Here is a 15,788-nt window from a genome sequence, read left to right as displayed (position 1 = left end):
TTTTTACGGACTGTCTAGAAATTTCTGGGCGGTTGGCAACCCTGCGTGTTACTGGTGGCCGTAAAAAACTATACAGTAAACTTCACTGACTAGAAACATAACCAGCAATGAGCATGGAAGTGAGTGATGGAAATACCGACTTGAAATGTATTCCTTACAGGTGACATTTAGTTTTCTTCCTGTATTTTATCTGATACAGTGAAGTGTTATCCACCATAGGTCATCTAGTAATGATCTTACGAGAGGAAGCAAATTAGGTTTGTGTAAAAAGTCAATGATTAATCCAGAATTTCTTAATTTGTCCATTACAGTTCCTGCCTGGTTGCCATGACAACAGTGATTATCTGAATGGATTACGTAGTTGTTCAAACTCCCGAATACTTGCTCATACGGTTGACGACGTTCTATATACAACTCTTTTTAAATCAATTTCATTAAATCTTACACACTCGATCGACTTTTTAAACCAGGTTATTTTTTTACACTTTTGTCCAACATAGCCAGATATGTGGAGCCTGAAATCTTATTCAATAATACATAAAGGGGTTTCAACTTTACTGCAGTTTTATTCCTGAGAATATCACTGTGTATTATATCTCACTTCCTAATACATACACTCCTCAATGTTGAAATTGCAACACCAATAGGGACAAGCCATAAGGATATGCAAATTGAGGAATTAGAAGGTGATCTGCAAATGATCAAATTTTCAAGCACCTAGCTCCAATCTGTGGCATGTGGGAGAGGCATAAAGGCAAGATAAAAAGCAAAATTGTTTAGCCACATAAAACCTCAAAAATCAAATCAAGTCATGTGGGATGAAAGTGTGATGCCTGCTGTGCATTGACGTGCCAGTTATCGCCACTTGTCGAAAACTGAGAGGGACAGACTCCTCATACTGAGAGACCTTGGTTTATCACTCAGTCAGATCGCTACGCGCCTACAGTAGGTTGAGATGTCAGCACTGTTCATCGTGTGTCCCGGTGGTTGGGAGGACAATGACATACTGAAATGACAGAACCTCTGCACAGACTAATCATCTGATTAGAAGAATGGGTCATAGTGATCTATTCTCTACTACAAGTGAAATTGGACATCACATCACAAGCCTAGGGTGGCAAACAGAAGGTGTTTGCACGACATTGGGCTATGAGCCAGACGTCCAGTTGGTAGCGTGATACCTTGTGTGTAGTCTGGTCCTCCAGCTATGTCCTGGGAGTCCTACTCCCGGCACCCCCATGATCAGCTGTTTAAAGGGGCTATCGCCTGTAAAAGCACTGCGCCCTCTTCAATGTTTACCTGCACATCATCTACTTTGTAGTGATGGTGCAGGGTAATTGCAGCTTTTTCTCCTATTCAAGTGAATGGGCCAAACACCTGTAATTACATTGTACTGCCACTACAAGTAGCCATCCAAGTAAACATTGAAGAAGACAAAATGTTTGCACGAGAGCCCCAGCTCCTTCAAACAGATGATTAGCGGTGGTGCCGGGAGTTGGACTCTCTGCAATCTGAAATTGACGACCTATCCTGAGGATAAGTCATCAGTATTGTACTCCTGGAAAACCCTTTTAACACAAAGCATGTTCTATATCCCTGAGGAGATGTCTAAGCTTCATTTTCTCATAAACACAGCCATATCAGTGTAAGGGCTCATTCAGACGGCCGTATGTTGTCTGCAAAAATGCGGATCTGTTTTTTTGTGGACAGTTCAGCATGTCCGCAAAAAAACGGATTGCATTCCGTTTATTTGCTGATCCATAGACTTCCATAGGGCCATGTCCTGATTTTCACTGACAAGTATAGGACATGTTTCATTTTTTTGCTGAGCCGTGCAATGGAAGAAAAGGGACCCATAGAAATGAATAGAACAGCATCTAATCCACAAAAAAAACGGATCCGTATTTTTGCGGACAGCATACGGCCATATGAATGAGCCCTAAGAGAGAGGGGAGACACAGACTAGAGCATTGTGAAAAGGAAAGGAGAGAGAGGTTGCTTCACAGGGAATGCCCACTAGGCTCAGGATCTGCAACTTCACAAGTCATGGAAAATAAATGAAGTAAACCAACACCATAGCTGTACTGTAAGCTTCCTAGATAGACATCTACAACCTATTTTTCCATGGTCTCCATGGAAATCATTAAATTTTCATGATCAAATAAAATTACCAACAACCCTATCATTCTGTTCCTATAGTTTACACAGAAAAACATATGTTTTATAAAGGCTTTAGAGTTTAGACAATCCATTTTTTTATGTTCCATCTTCCCAGATCTGTGGGGTCCATACATAGTGTAGCGGCTGTGCTTGGTATCGCGCTCAGTCCCATCCACTTCAATGGAGCTGAGCTGCGCCTAGGCCATGTGACCGATAAACGTGTCATCACTTGGCCTAGGGAAAGCTTCTCAAACAGCTGATCACCAATTAATTGTAAAAACAGCAGCACGCTTCATTTGCAATCAATATCTGGTACAATACTTACAGCTCTCCAACTGCATCGCACATGTTTGTACATCCATAGGAAAATTCTTCAGATCCATTGGACAAGACAATATTAACGTTAATCTGAAAGAAATAATTTGGATATACAAATTATAATGTTATTCAAAGTCCAAGTGTTTTATCGTTGTCATTACTATTTTTTATTTCTTTTGTCATTTTCAAATCTCAGTTTCATTCATTTTGAAGTATAAAAGTTTCACTGACTTTCCAATTATTTGTCGATATTCAGTCAGATGTTATTTAAAAGAGTTATTAAGCCATAAAAAGTTATTCCAGTTTATGATACAATATGTTAATTTACATTTGCTTTATAAGTTTATAAAATAGCTGCCAAAGTGACAAATGGCATAACCGGTGCCCCGAGGCAAAATCTGTATGTGGCCCTGGGCTACTCAAATGGGACAAAGGGGAACGTCTGCTGGCCTCCTTGACTTCAAGGTCCTCTGCCTTTCATTTTGCCTTGTATTTTATGATAAAGCTGATGTACAGTGCATTGTGACGACTCATTCACATATGTGCAGAGGTCTGACTTTTTATATACAAAAGCATAGGGAAAATTATGGCACAACAGATTTTAGGGACACCCTCTTTAGGAAGACATCAGCAGTGGTACAGAAAAGTGATACATGCGTGGTCACCACTAAATTCATTCTACATCTAGATGGAGTAGCTAGGATCACCAGGATTTACAGGGGTTGAAGAACCCCCTATTTTAGAGATTTTGCATATGCCATAAATGTCTGTAATGTAAATAATCTGTTAAAGGGCTTTTACGAAAATTAGATGAGGATGCGCCTTCCTCAGAATAGGTCATCAATATCAGATAAGTGGGGGTCCAACATCCAATGAATCCAATGAAAAAAGGGATCTGCTTTTCCCCTAGTCAATGACCTGTGACGAGTACTGCAGCTCAGCCCTAACCAAGTGACTAGGGCAAATCTGCAATATCTGGTACAGCTCATGGAGAAGAGTAGCACAATTTTGGGAAAGAAGTGGTCGCTATTTAGCAAGCTGTGAAAGCAAGGAGGCAATGCTGCTAGATCTCCATGCTCCTCATATTGAACACAGTATAGATATGATCTACCTTTATTTTCCTTGATGCTTTGGTTAAAAGGGTTTTGCAGTAATAACAAGTTATTTCCTATCCAACTTGATAAGGAGGAACTGCCAGATTAGCAGCAGTCTGATCGCTGACACTTTTTCAATCAAGAGAATGGGTGCTCACTGTTAGGCTTATTGCACACGACAGTATATTTTCACGGTCCGCAAAACGGGGTCCCGTTTTTCCGTGATCCGTGACCGTTTTTTCGTCCGTGGGTCTTCCTTGATTTTTGGAGGATCCACGGACATGAAAAAAAAGTCGTTTTGGTGTCCGCCTGGCCGTGCGGAGCCAAACGGATCCGTCCTGAATTACAATGCAAGTCAATGGGGACGGATCCGTTTGACGTTGACAAAATATGGTGCCATTTCAAACGGATCCGTCCCCATTGACTTTCAATGTAAAGTCTGGAGTCCCTTTTATACCATCGGATCGGAGTTTTCTCCAATCCGATGGTATATTTTAACTTGAAGCGTCCCCATCACCATGGGAACGCCTCTATGTTAGAATATACTGTCGGATATGAGTTAGATCGTGAAACCTCATTTCCAACAGTATATTCTAACACAGAGGCGTTCCCATGGTGATGGGGACGCTTCTAGTTAGAATATACTACAAACTGTGTACATGACTGCCCCCTGCTGCCTAGCAGCATCCGATCTCTTACAGGGGGCCGTGATCAGCACAATTAACCCCTCAGGTGCCGCACCTGAAGGGGTTAATTGTACTATCATATCCCCCTGTAAGAGATCAGGGCTGCCAGGCAGCAGGGGGCAGACCCCCCCCCCCAGTTTGAATATCATTGGTGGCCAGTGCGGCCCCCCCCCCTTCCTCCCTCTATTGTAATAATTCGTTGGTGGCACAGTGTGCGCCCCCCCCCTTCCTCCCTCTATTGTAATAAATCGTTGGTGGCACAGTGTGCGCCCCCCCCTTCCTCCCTCTATTGTAATAATTAGTTGGTGGCACAGTGTGCGCCCCCCCCCTTCCTCCCTCTATTGTAATAAATCGTTGGTGGCACAGTGTGCGCCCCCCCCCTTTCTCCCTCTATTGTAATAAATCGTTGGTGGCACAGTGTGCGCCCCCCATCGGCCCCCCCTCCCTCTATAGCATTAACAACATTGGTGGCCAGTGTGCGGCCTCCCATCTCTTCCCCCCCCCCCCGCCCGATCATTGGTGGCAGCGGGTTACTAGCAATAGTACAATAGTAAAAGATTCATACTTACCTGGGAGCTGCGATGTCTGTGTCCGGCCGGGAGCTCCTCCTACTGGTAAGTGACAGTTCATTTAGCAATGCGCCGCACAGACCTGTCACTTACTAGTAGGTGGAGCTCCTGGCCGGACACGAACATCGCAGCAGCCACCAGCAGGTAAGTATGAATCTTCTACTATTGTACTATTGCTAAGTAACCATGGCAACCAGGACTGTAGTAGCGTCCTGGTTGCCATGGTTACCGATCGGAGCCCCAGCGATTAAACTGGGACTCCGATCGGAACTCCGCTGCCACCAATGATGGGGGAAGGGGGGAGATGGGAGGCCGCACACTGGCCACCAATGTTGTTAATGCTATAGAGGGAGGGGGGGACGATGGGGGGCGCACACTGTGCCACCAACGATTTATTACAATAGAGGGAGGGAGGGGGGGGCGCACACTGTGCCACTAACGAATAATTACAATAGAGGGAGGGGGGGGGAGCCGCACTGGCCACCAACCTATTATTACAATAGAGGGGGGGGGGGGGGGCCGCACTGGCCACCAATGATATTCAAACTGGGGAGGGGGGGAGGGTCTGCCCCCTGCTGCCTGGCAGCCCTGATCTCTTACAGGGGGATATGATAGTACAATTAACCCCTTCAGATGCCGCACCTGAAGGGGTTAATTGTGCTGATCATGGCCCCCTGTAAGAGATCGGGTGCTGCCAGGCAGCAGGGGGCAGTCTTGTACACAGTTTGTAGTGTATTCTAACTAGAAGCGTCCCCATCACCATGGGGACGCCTCTGTGTTAGAATATACTGTCGGTTCTGAGTTTTCACGAAGTGAAAACTCAGCTATGAAAAAGCTTTTATGCAGACGGATCTTCGGATCCGTCTGTATAAAAAGTAACCTACGGCCACGGATCACGGACACGGATGCCAATCTTGTGTGCATCCGTGTTCTTTCACGGACCCATTGACTTAAATGGGTCCGTGAACCGTTGGCCGTGAAAAAAATAGGACAGGTCATATTTTTTTCACGGCCAGGAAACACGGATCTCGGATGCGGCTGCAAAACGGTGCATTTTCCGTTTTTTCCACGGACCCACGAAAAAAAACGGAAAACGGCACAACGGCCACGGGTGCACACAACGGTCATGTGAAAGAGGCCTTAGCGAGTAGATTGGTAGTGAGCATGCTCAACAACCACTCAATTCAATCCAAGGACTTGAGAATCCTGTTCTCATGATCACTACAGGTCCCACCAGAACCTCCACCAATCTAGCAGTTATCACCAATCCAGTGAATAGGGGTTAACTTGTTAAAACCGCTTTACAAAGGTTGTGACAAGTATAAACATATTTTTAGGATGGGGAATTAGTATCTAAAAGGTAGGGGTCCAACCTATGGGACCCCCAACCTTCATGAGAAGAGGGGTCTCTTGCCCTGCAGTAACTTGGTGGTTAAGAGTTAATGTGACATTATTGAGCATATTTTAGCTCACAGGCTGTGTGTGGAAGAAATTGTTAATTTTCTTGCCCTGGACTTAGTTGCTAGGAGTGGGCTGGCCCCACACCTCTGAGCTAGGAGCAGTAGTGTAGAGAGTGAGCAGCTAGCAGCCAGAGCAGCTAGTTTGTGTTTGTGTAGCAGCTAGTTTCTGAGACAAGCATCACACAGGAGGGCACACTTGCCCTACAAGTTAGGAGATGCCGTAAAAGTTACTGAAAGCATGTGTGAACCTCTGAGAGAAAGAAGCCTTGCATTTTGCAGAAGGTTGAGGATAATTACAAAAAGGAAAGTGCATTGACAAGTTTGTGAAAAGTAATGCACGTTTATGTCTGTAGACTTCACTGCATCTGTTCTGGCCACACGACTGATACAAACTGACCATCTATTTAAGGACTGTATCCCACAGTTAGGCATTGCAGATATACTGGGAGAGAAGTTGCACCCCTTGGGCAAATTGGGAAGTTGTTTGGGTTAATTACGAAGAGACCACTGTGCATGTAACCTGGAGAGACTAACCTTCATTTTGTGTGTGCTTCATATTCCCAAAGTGCCTCCGTAAAGTACAGTGGACTTGTTACCCCCAAAACTGGCCTCCTCTTTGCCTTGCCCTTCCTTTCCGATGCCACAAGGGAACCCTTCCTCGCACCACAAAACCAGCTGAAACCAAGGAACCCCACCTAACATCAGGTGAAGAAGGAATTCACGCATGTCCCAGGGAGTGAGGATTGCCACAATGGCTATCGCTACTATTACTCCTATATGCGCCACCACCACTACTCACATCCTCTCTCCCTTCCCCCTTCTGGGCTCATTGCAGCCCCATATGAATGGAGTGTCAGGTTGTGCAAGTCCACTGCCTCTCTATTCATTCTCTATGGGATTGTTGGAGATAGCCAAGTATTGTACTCAATTATCTCCGGCAGTCCTATGGCAAATGAACTGCATGATAGTGGACATACTTGACTTGTTGCTTATATGGGGCTCAAGACCCCAATTTTTGTGAACTGTGGGGGTCCCAGCAGTCAGAGCTCCACTGATTAGATACTTATTCCCTCTGCCGTGGAAAGAGGATACGATTCTATCTTAAAACAACCCCATTTAAAGGGAGCATGTCACCAGAAAATGATCTATTGTTCAAACAAAAAACATAAAATCCTGCAGTTTTCACACTGGCCACTAAGCCTAATAATAAGCACAGCATCTTGGTCTGTACAGATCACTTTACTATAGTTATCTCCTTATCATTACAGTCAGGATTAGAATGACAGATAGCACCTGTATGTATAATTAACACAGAGTCCTCCATTCATAATAGGTGATTGTCAAAGCTAGTGTATTCTTTCCTTGTACAATGACCTAGAATGCCTAGAAAACTTTCCCATAGAAGTCAATAAGGGGCCCTCCAAGCCATTGTTTCTATGGCCCATGGTGCTGCCAGAAAGCAATTTTCTAAATGCTGTTAAGAACAGTTCAGGAAAGATGGCTGCCGCCATAATCATTTTCATGAAATGTGTTGCTATCTGGTTTTAACTGGCAGGAAAAAAATTGCCACACATTCTCTTTAAATTAGGGGAAAGGTAGGTGCACAGTAGGTTGTTTGGATATATATAATAGTAAATAAAATATTTTATTTTATTTCTATTCTAGCTTTGTCTGTGGTTACTGCCTGGATGTCTCATTCCTAAATGTTAACATTTCAGCAGAATATCCCTTATGTACTTTATGTGATACTAGAGGTTGGATTCATTTGTACTGATTTGGCCACCAGTGCGGTACTTTAAAAAAGGACGACTCGCTCTAATATGATCTTGTAAATGTTCTGGCTCTCAAGATTCTGAGTGGTTAATGTAAATTTCCCTATCTGTTTCTGACTATATGCTAAATAGTATACAGCATTTCTACATTTAAATGATGCACACTCATAGCCTTCCTTATTAAGAGAACAGCTGCGCGAAATGAGATGGGACACGTAGTGCAGACATGCTCTTTTACGAGATTAACTAATGAATCCGTAAGTTGATGACACAACATTACTGCTACTAAGATACCAACATTTCCAGCTGCAATTACTGCCTAGTTTTGCTACAAACAAACATAAATTTGGTGACATTTTCAGGTCTGTAAAATTGTAATACGGGGGTTCAGAGCCTGGGCATGCCTCTTCTGGGACCATCACCACTGTCAGTTTTCAGGTACATGCAGGCTTTCCTTTACCCGTGGCAAAGATTCAGTTTACTGCCCTAGTTCTGTATGTAATACCCTGACCAAGGCAGAATGGCTTGTTGCCACCGCTTCTAGCGTTGGGCACCCCAGGTACATGCAAACCGGATTCCAAAAAAGTTGGGACACTATACAAATCGTGAATAAAAACTGAATGCAATGATGTGGAGGTGCCAACTTCTAATATTTTATTCAGAATAGAACATAAATCACAGAACAAAAGTTTAAACTGAGAAAATATACCATTTTAAGGGAAAAATATGTTGAATCAGAATTTCATGGTGTCAACAAATCCCCCAAAAGTTGGGACAAGACCATTTTCACCACTGTGTGGCATCTCCCCTTCTTCTTACAACACTCAACAGACGTCTGGGGACCGAGGAGACCAGTTTCTCAAGTTTAGAAATAGGAATGCTCTCCCATTCTTGTCTAATACAGGCCTCTAACTGTTCAATCGTCTTGGGCCTTCTTTGTTGCACCTTCCTCTTTATGATGCGCCAAATGTTCTCTATAGGTGAAAGATCTGGACTGCAGACTGGCCATTTCAGTCCTTCTCCTACGCAGCCATGATGTTGTGATTGATGCAGAATGTGGTCTGGCATTATCTTGTTGAAAAATGCAGGGTCTTCCCTGAAAGAGATGACGTCTGGATGGGAGCATATGTTGTTCTAGAACCTGAATATATTTTTCTGCATTGATGGTGCCTTTCCAGACATGCAAGCTGCCCATGCCACACGCACTCATGCAACCCCATACCATCAGAGATGCAGGCTTCTGAACTGAGCGTTGAAAACAACTTGGGTTGTCCTTGTCCTCTTTGGTCCGGATGACATGGCGTCCCAGATTTCCAAAAAGAACTTCGAATCGTAACTCGTCTGACCACAGAACAGTCTTCCATTTTGCCACACTCCATTTCAAATGATCCCTGGCCCAGTGAAAACGCCTGAGCTTGTGGATCTTGCTTAGAAATGGCTTCTTCTTTGCACTGTAGAGTTTCAGCTGGCAACGGCGGATGGCACGGTGGATTGTGTTCACTGACAATGGTTTCTGGAAGTATTCCTGAGCCCATTCTGTGATTTCCTTTACAGTAGCATTCCTGTTTGTGGTGCAGTGTCGTTTAAGGGCCCGGACATCACGGGCATCCAGTATGGTTTTACGGCCTTGACCCTTACGCACAGAGAGTGTTCCAGATTCTCTGAATCTTCGGATGATGTTATGCACAGTTGATGATGATAGATGCAAAGTCTTTGCAATTTTTCGCTGGGTAACACCTTTCTGATATTGCTCCACTATCTTTCTGCGCAACATTGTGAGAATTGGTGATCCTCTACCCATCTTGGCTTCTGAGAGACACTGCCACTCTGAGAAGCTCTTTTTATACCCAATCATGTTGCCAATTGACCTAATTAGTGTTAATTGGTCTTCCAGCTCTTCGTTATGCTCAAATTTACTTTTTCCAGCCTCTTATTGCTACTTGTCCCAACTTTTTTGGGATTTGTTGACACTGTGAAATTGGAATCAACGTATTTTTCCTTTAAAATGATACATTTACTCAGATTAAACGTTTGATCTGTCATCTACGTTCTATTACAAATAAAATATTGACATTTGCCATCTCCACATCATTGCATTCAGTTTTTATTCACAATTTGTTTAGTGTCCCAACTTTTTTGGAATCCGGTTTGTAGCTTGCTAGGTATTATTTGAACAATTTTACTAGTTCTAAAAGGGTATTGGGTCCTGCTTTAAGTAGAGGACAGCAGGTACCTTGGGGAAAAAGACCCTCACCAATTACCATTAAAGGGGTTTTTCAGGAGTTAAATGCTGGTGATCTATTCCCCGAATAGGTCATCAACAGCTGTTCGATGGGGGTCCGACTGCCGGCATTCACATTGATCACATGTTGGAAGGGGCTACTGTCCTCTGGCAAATGCTATGGTCTCTTCTTCGGACTGTGATATCAAATCCATAGGTCTATGATGTCACATCCATCGGTCAAATGACCTTTTTGCAGCTCAGTGCTATTCAAGTGAATAGGACTGAGCTGCAATATACAATGTGTGGTGCTGTGTTTGGTATACTGTGAAGAGCCCCTTTAACCCCTTCAAGCGACAGCCAGTTTGGACAAAATGCCAGAGCCCCATTTTTCAAATCTGACATGTGTCAGTTTATGTGGTAATAACTTTGGAACGCTTTTACTTATCCAAGCCATTCAGAGATTGTTTTCTCGTTACGCATTGTACTTCATATTAGTGGTGAATTTGAGGTGATACGTTTTACCTTTATGCATAAAAGAAAATAAAAAATTGCAGACAATTTGGAAAAATTCTCTATTTTCAAAATTAGAATTTAAGACAGATAGTGATACTTCATAAAATAGTTATTACTTTACATTTCCCATATGTCTACTTTATGTTTGCATCATTTTGTAAATGTCATTTTATTTTTTAGGATGTTAGAAGACTATGGCTCCATTCACACGTCCGTGGTGTGTTGCGGACCCGCAAATTGCGGATCCACAACACACCCGCCCGACACCCCTATAGAAATAAATGACAAGTTCTATCTTTTGCGGAGCTGCGGACGCGAAGATCGGGGCCGCACTCCGCAAATGCGGATGCGGACAGCACACTGTGTGCTGTCCGCATACATTCCGTCCCCATAGAAAATGAATGGGTCCGCACCTGTTCCGCAAAATTGCGGAACGGATGCGGACCCATTTGTGGACGTGTGAATGGAGCCTTAGAAGTTTAGAAGCAAATTTCAATTTTTTTAAGAAAATTGCCAAAACCCACTGAGCAGCTCAGTTATGAAGTCACTTTGTGAGGCTTACATAATAGAAAACACCCATAAATGACCCCATTTTAGAAACTACACCCCTCAAGTTATTCAAAAATGATTTTACAAACTTTGTTAACTCTTTAGGTGTTCCATAAGAATTAAAGCAAAATGGAGGGGAAGTTTTTAAATTTCATTTTTTGTGCAGATTTTCTATTTTAATAAATTTTTCCTGTAAGACAGCAAGGGTTAACAGCCAAACAAACCTCAATATTTATTACTCTGATTCTGCAGTTTACAGAAACTGTATGTGGTCGGAACCTGCAGTATGGGTGCATGGCAGGCCGCAGAAGGAAAGGAGTGCCATATTGTTAATGGAGGACAGATTTTGTTGGAATGGTTTTCAGGTGCCATGTCACATTTGAAGAGACCCATAGGAACCCTAGAAAGAAAACCCCCAAAAGTGACCTCATTTTAGAAACTACACCCCTCAAGGAATAAATCTAGGGGTAAATTGAATGCTTTGACCCAACAAGCGTTTCATAGAATTTAGAAACGCATTGCGGTGAAAATGAAAAATTTACTTTTATTTCCAATATAAAGTTGCTTTAGCCCGATTTTTTTTATTTTCACAAGGGCTAACAGGAGAAAATGCACCCCACAGTTTGTTATGCATTTTCTCCTGAATACGGCAACACCATATATGTGGTCGTAAACCGCTGTTTGGGGGCATGGCAGCATTCAGAAGGGAAGGAACGGCATCAGAATTTTCAAACATTTAATTTGCTGAAATTGTTTTTAGGGGCCATAACATTTTTATGGACGGGCTGTAGTTTTTATTGGTATCATTTTGGGGTACATATGACTTTTTGACCACTTGTTATTTTTTATTGTGGAGGTGAGGTGACAAAAACAACAATTCTGTCATTGTTTTTTACATTTTGTTTTTAGTAACATGATAGTAACATGATAGGATTAGTAACATAATACTTTTATAGATCAGGTCATTACGGACACGTCGATACCAATTATTACTATTTTTTTTTTTTATGACCTAAATGAACGGATATGAGAAAAGACTTTTTATTTTATTTTTATTTAAATTGTTATTTATTTTTTCCTTTTTTTATTACACTTTTTCCTTTTTTTTACACTTTTTTTAAAGTCAAGACCCATTTGGATTTTGAAGATCCAGTGGGCCTGATGGCTATACAGTGCATTGAACACAAAAAAAAAAGTGGTAGAGATTTACATTTCACAGATTAATGGGGATCACAGCTAAGAGAAACGTAAGTGAAATAAAACTTCAATATTTTATTGGATATGCGTTAAAATTAGGGAGGATATGCGAATCCCTACATAAACACACGCAAACAAAGATATATCTGGCCACTGAAAATCTATAAATGGCTGCCCAACCACCACTCAGTGTAACGTATCTGGTGGGGATTCAATGGCTACCATATATAGTGACCTGCAACGTGTGTATTATCAACGCTGTATAAAAAACAGTACACTATATCTGGTGTATTTCCTGTGAAAACTGTTGTAGCGCAGTATATTAGCAGGATAATACCAAGCTTGTGGTGAGGCGACGGCGTTACACGTGCTTCTTGTCTGTCTGGTACCTAGCGATACCCAGCTCCTAATGAGCCGCAACGGTGAAACATTGAGCATAGAATAGGGTTTTTGGTACAGACATAGAGAAAGTTTTTGCAAAAGATATAGGGCAGACAGCCGTCCACAATGTTAGCCAAGATCATCTAGCTGTTTGATATTTGGGGGAAGGGAAGGGACATGCATATTACTAGTGGGAGTGTTAGTGAATGTTACCCACAGAGTGCGGTTAGGTCCCCTCCTCTCAGCTTTGAACAGTCTGGCTACACATGTATCTGGCACATCTGAACTCTGAGTAGCTCGGTAGTATCCTGCTAATATACTGCGCTACAGCAGTTTTCACAGGAAATACACCAGCTATAGTGTACCGTTTTTTATACAGCGTTGATAATACATACGCTGCAGGTCACTATATTTGGTAGCAACTGAATCACAATCAGATACGTTATGAGTGGTGGTTGGACAGCCATTTATAGATTTTCAGAGGCCAGATATATCTTTGTCTGTGTTTATGTAGGTATTGACATATCCTCCCTAATTTTAACGCATATCCAATAAAATATTGAAGTTTTATTTCACTTACGTTTCTCTTAGCTGTGATCCCTTATACAGTGCATTGCAATAGTCATCTATGCAGTGCACTGTATATTCAGTGCTACACTTACACTAAGGCTGATCAGACCCTCGGGGTCTGATCAGCCTTAGACTTCATGCACACAAACGTATTTTCTTTCCATGTCCGTTTCGTTTTTTTGCGGACCGTATATGGAACCATTCATTTCAATGGGTCCGCAAAAAAATTTAAGTTATTTTGTGTGCATTGCGTTTCCATATGTCTGTATTTCCGTTACGAAAAAAATAAAACATGTCCTATTAATGTCTGCATTACTAACAAGGATAGTACTGTTCTATCAGGGGCCAGCTGTTCCGTTCCGCAAAATACTGAATGCACACAGACGTCATCCATGTTTTTTGCGGACTGCAAAATACATACGGTCGTGTGCATGAGGTCTTAAATACATGGCATCCATCGGGCCGCTGCCATCGATGGCACTGACCACGACATCTATGGGGTTAGAACAGCCGAGAACAGTGCCAGCACCGATTTTCGGCTATAACAGCAGAGTGTCAGCTGTAAGTTAAGGAATGGAGCCGCTGTCATCAGAGCCGACACAGAGGAGCAGGCGGCATCAGGGGAAGGGGGGGAAATGGCGGCATCTGGGGGCATTATCAGGGGCACTGGGGGGCACTAAATTCACTGGGGGCACAAAAATGATCAGGGGCACGGCGGCACACAGGAGGTCTTACCTGATTTCAGGCTGCGATCTCCAGAGTAGCGATCACAGCCTGAAACTGGGATTTTATTTTATTTTATTTTTCCAAAATTTTCTTAAGAATCAAACAATTATTTTACATACATATTCATATGAACAACATTATTAATACTCTCCCTACCCACCCTCCCCTTTGCGATGCGTCTCTCTAAAGGAGGAGTTAAGGCAAGGAAGACTAATATTTCCAAGCACCCCATATCCTAGTCCATTTTTCCTCTATATTTCTTTGTTTATAAAGAACCTTCTCATATCTCTTGATCTTATTAACCAAGTTTAACCATGTAGTTACTTTTGGTGTATTCCGTGAAAACCAGACCCATGTAATCAATAGTGATGAGCGGCAGGTCCCATATTCAAATTCGCAATATTTTGCAAATATTCGCTAGAATATTCATTTCATATTCGCAAATATTCGTATTCGAGATTATTTTCGCGATTGCGATTAACCTAAAATGTAAAAATCGCGTAATGCGAAGTTGATTAAAAAAGAATATATAGCAGTAAATATAGTGCTATATATTCGTTTTAAGAATATTCGTCATATTCTAAAACAAGACTATATAGCAATACAGCGAATATGCGAGAAAATACAAACAGAACAATTTAGCTAAGCTAATATAGTGCTATAATATATTTTTTTAATAGTGTAAATTTTTTTCCAAATCTGAAGTTCAGAAAAAAAGACTATAAAAAAAAGGTTATAGCACTATATTAGCTAAATTGCTCTATATTTGTATTTATCGAATATTCGCTATATTGCTATATATTCTTGTTTTAGAATATGACGAATATTCTAAAAAACGAATATATAGCAATATAGCGAATATTCGTAAAATACACATATAGACTGCAATTTAGCTAATATAATGCTATAACCTTTTTTTTTTAAGTTGTCATTTTTCTTCAAATCTAAAGTTCATAAGAGAAAAAAAATTACTACTATGAAAAAAAGTTTATAGCACTATATTAGTTAAATTGCAGTCTATATGTGTATTTTATGAATATTCGCTATATTGCTCTATATTCTTGTTTTAGAATATGCCGAATATTCTAAAAAACTAATATATAGCAATATAGCGAATATATTCGTTATTTAGAATATTCACCTTTATTTTTTTTTTCAACCTGTACAGTTGTTCGGCATACTTCTCCCCGACAAGCATCCACATCACCATGGGAACGCCTGTGGGTTAGAATATACCATCGGCTCTGGGTTTTCACGATCTCAGGGAAAACTCAGATCCGATAGTATATTCTAACCCACAGGTGTTCTCATGGTGACGGAGACGCTTGTCGGGGAGGAGTATGCGAACAACTGTACAGATTGGGGAAAAAAATATGAATATTCTAAATAACAAATATATTTGCTATATTGCTATATATTTGTTTTTTAGAATATTCGGCACATTTTTTTCCATATGAAAACATGATTCCTTCCTGCTTAAGTCGCTTGTGGGCCAATGACTCATTGGCCCACAAGCAAGAAGCAGTGAGGAATCATGTTTTCAGATGTAAAAAAATTACGAATATTCGA

The 15,788-nt window shown here is 41.7% G+C and overlaps 1 protein-coding gene across 3 annotated transcripts in view; it reads right to left on the bottom strand.

Annotated features, from left to right (window-relative positions):
• The window catches only part of GLRA2 (glycine receptor alpha 2), a 283,807-nt gene that overhangs the window by 197,696 nt on the left and 70,323 nt on the right, over positions 1–15,788 (bottom strand). For all 3 annotated transcript variants that reach the window (XM_040423302.1, XM_040423305.1, XM_040423303.1), the window contains exon 5: positions 2,486–2,568. In XM_040423302.1, coding sequence (XP_040279236.1) covers positions 2,486–2,568 — 83 coding nt within the window. The remainder of the gene's footprint in view (positions 1–2,485; positions 2,569–15,788) is intronic.

Source organism: Bufo bufo, chromosome 3, assembly GCF_905171765.1.
Source record: "Bufo bufo chromosome 3, aBufBuf1.1, whole genome shotgun sequence".
In the NCBI taxonomy this organism is placed as follows: Eukaryota; Metazoa; Chordata; class Amphibia; order Anura; family Bufonidae; genus Bufo; species Bufo bufo.
The sequence above is the reverse complement of the archived record's forward strand: the minus strand, read 5'-3'. Positions and strand labels throughout refer to the sequence as shown.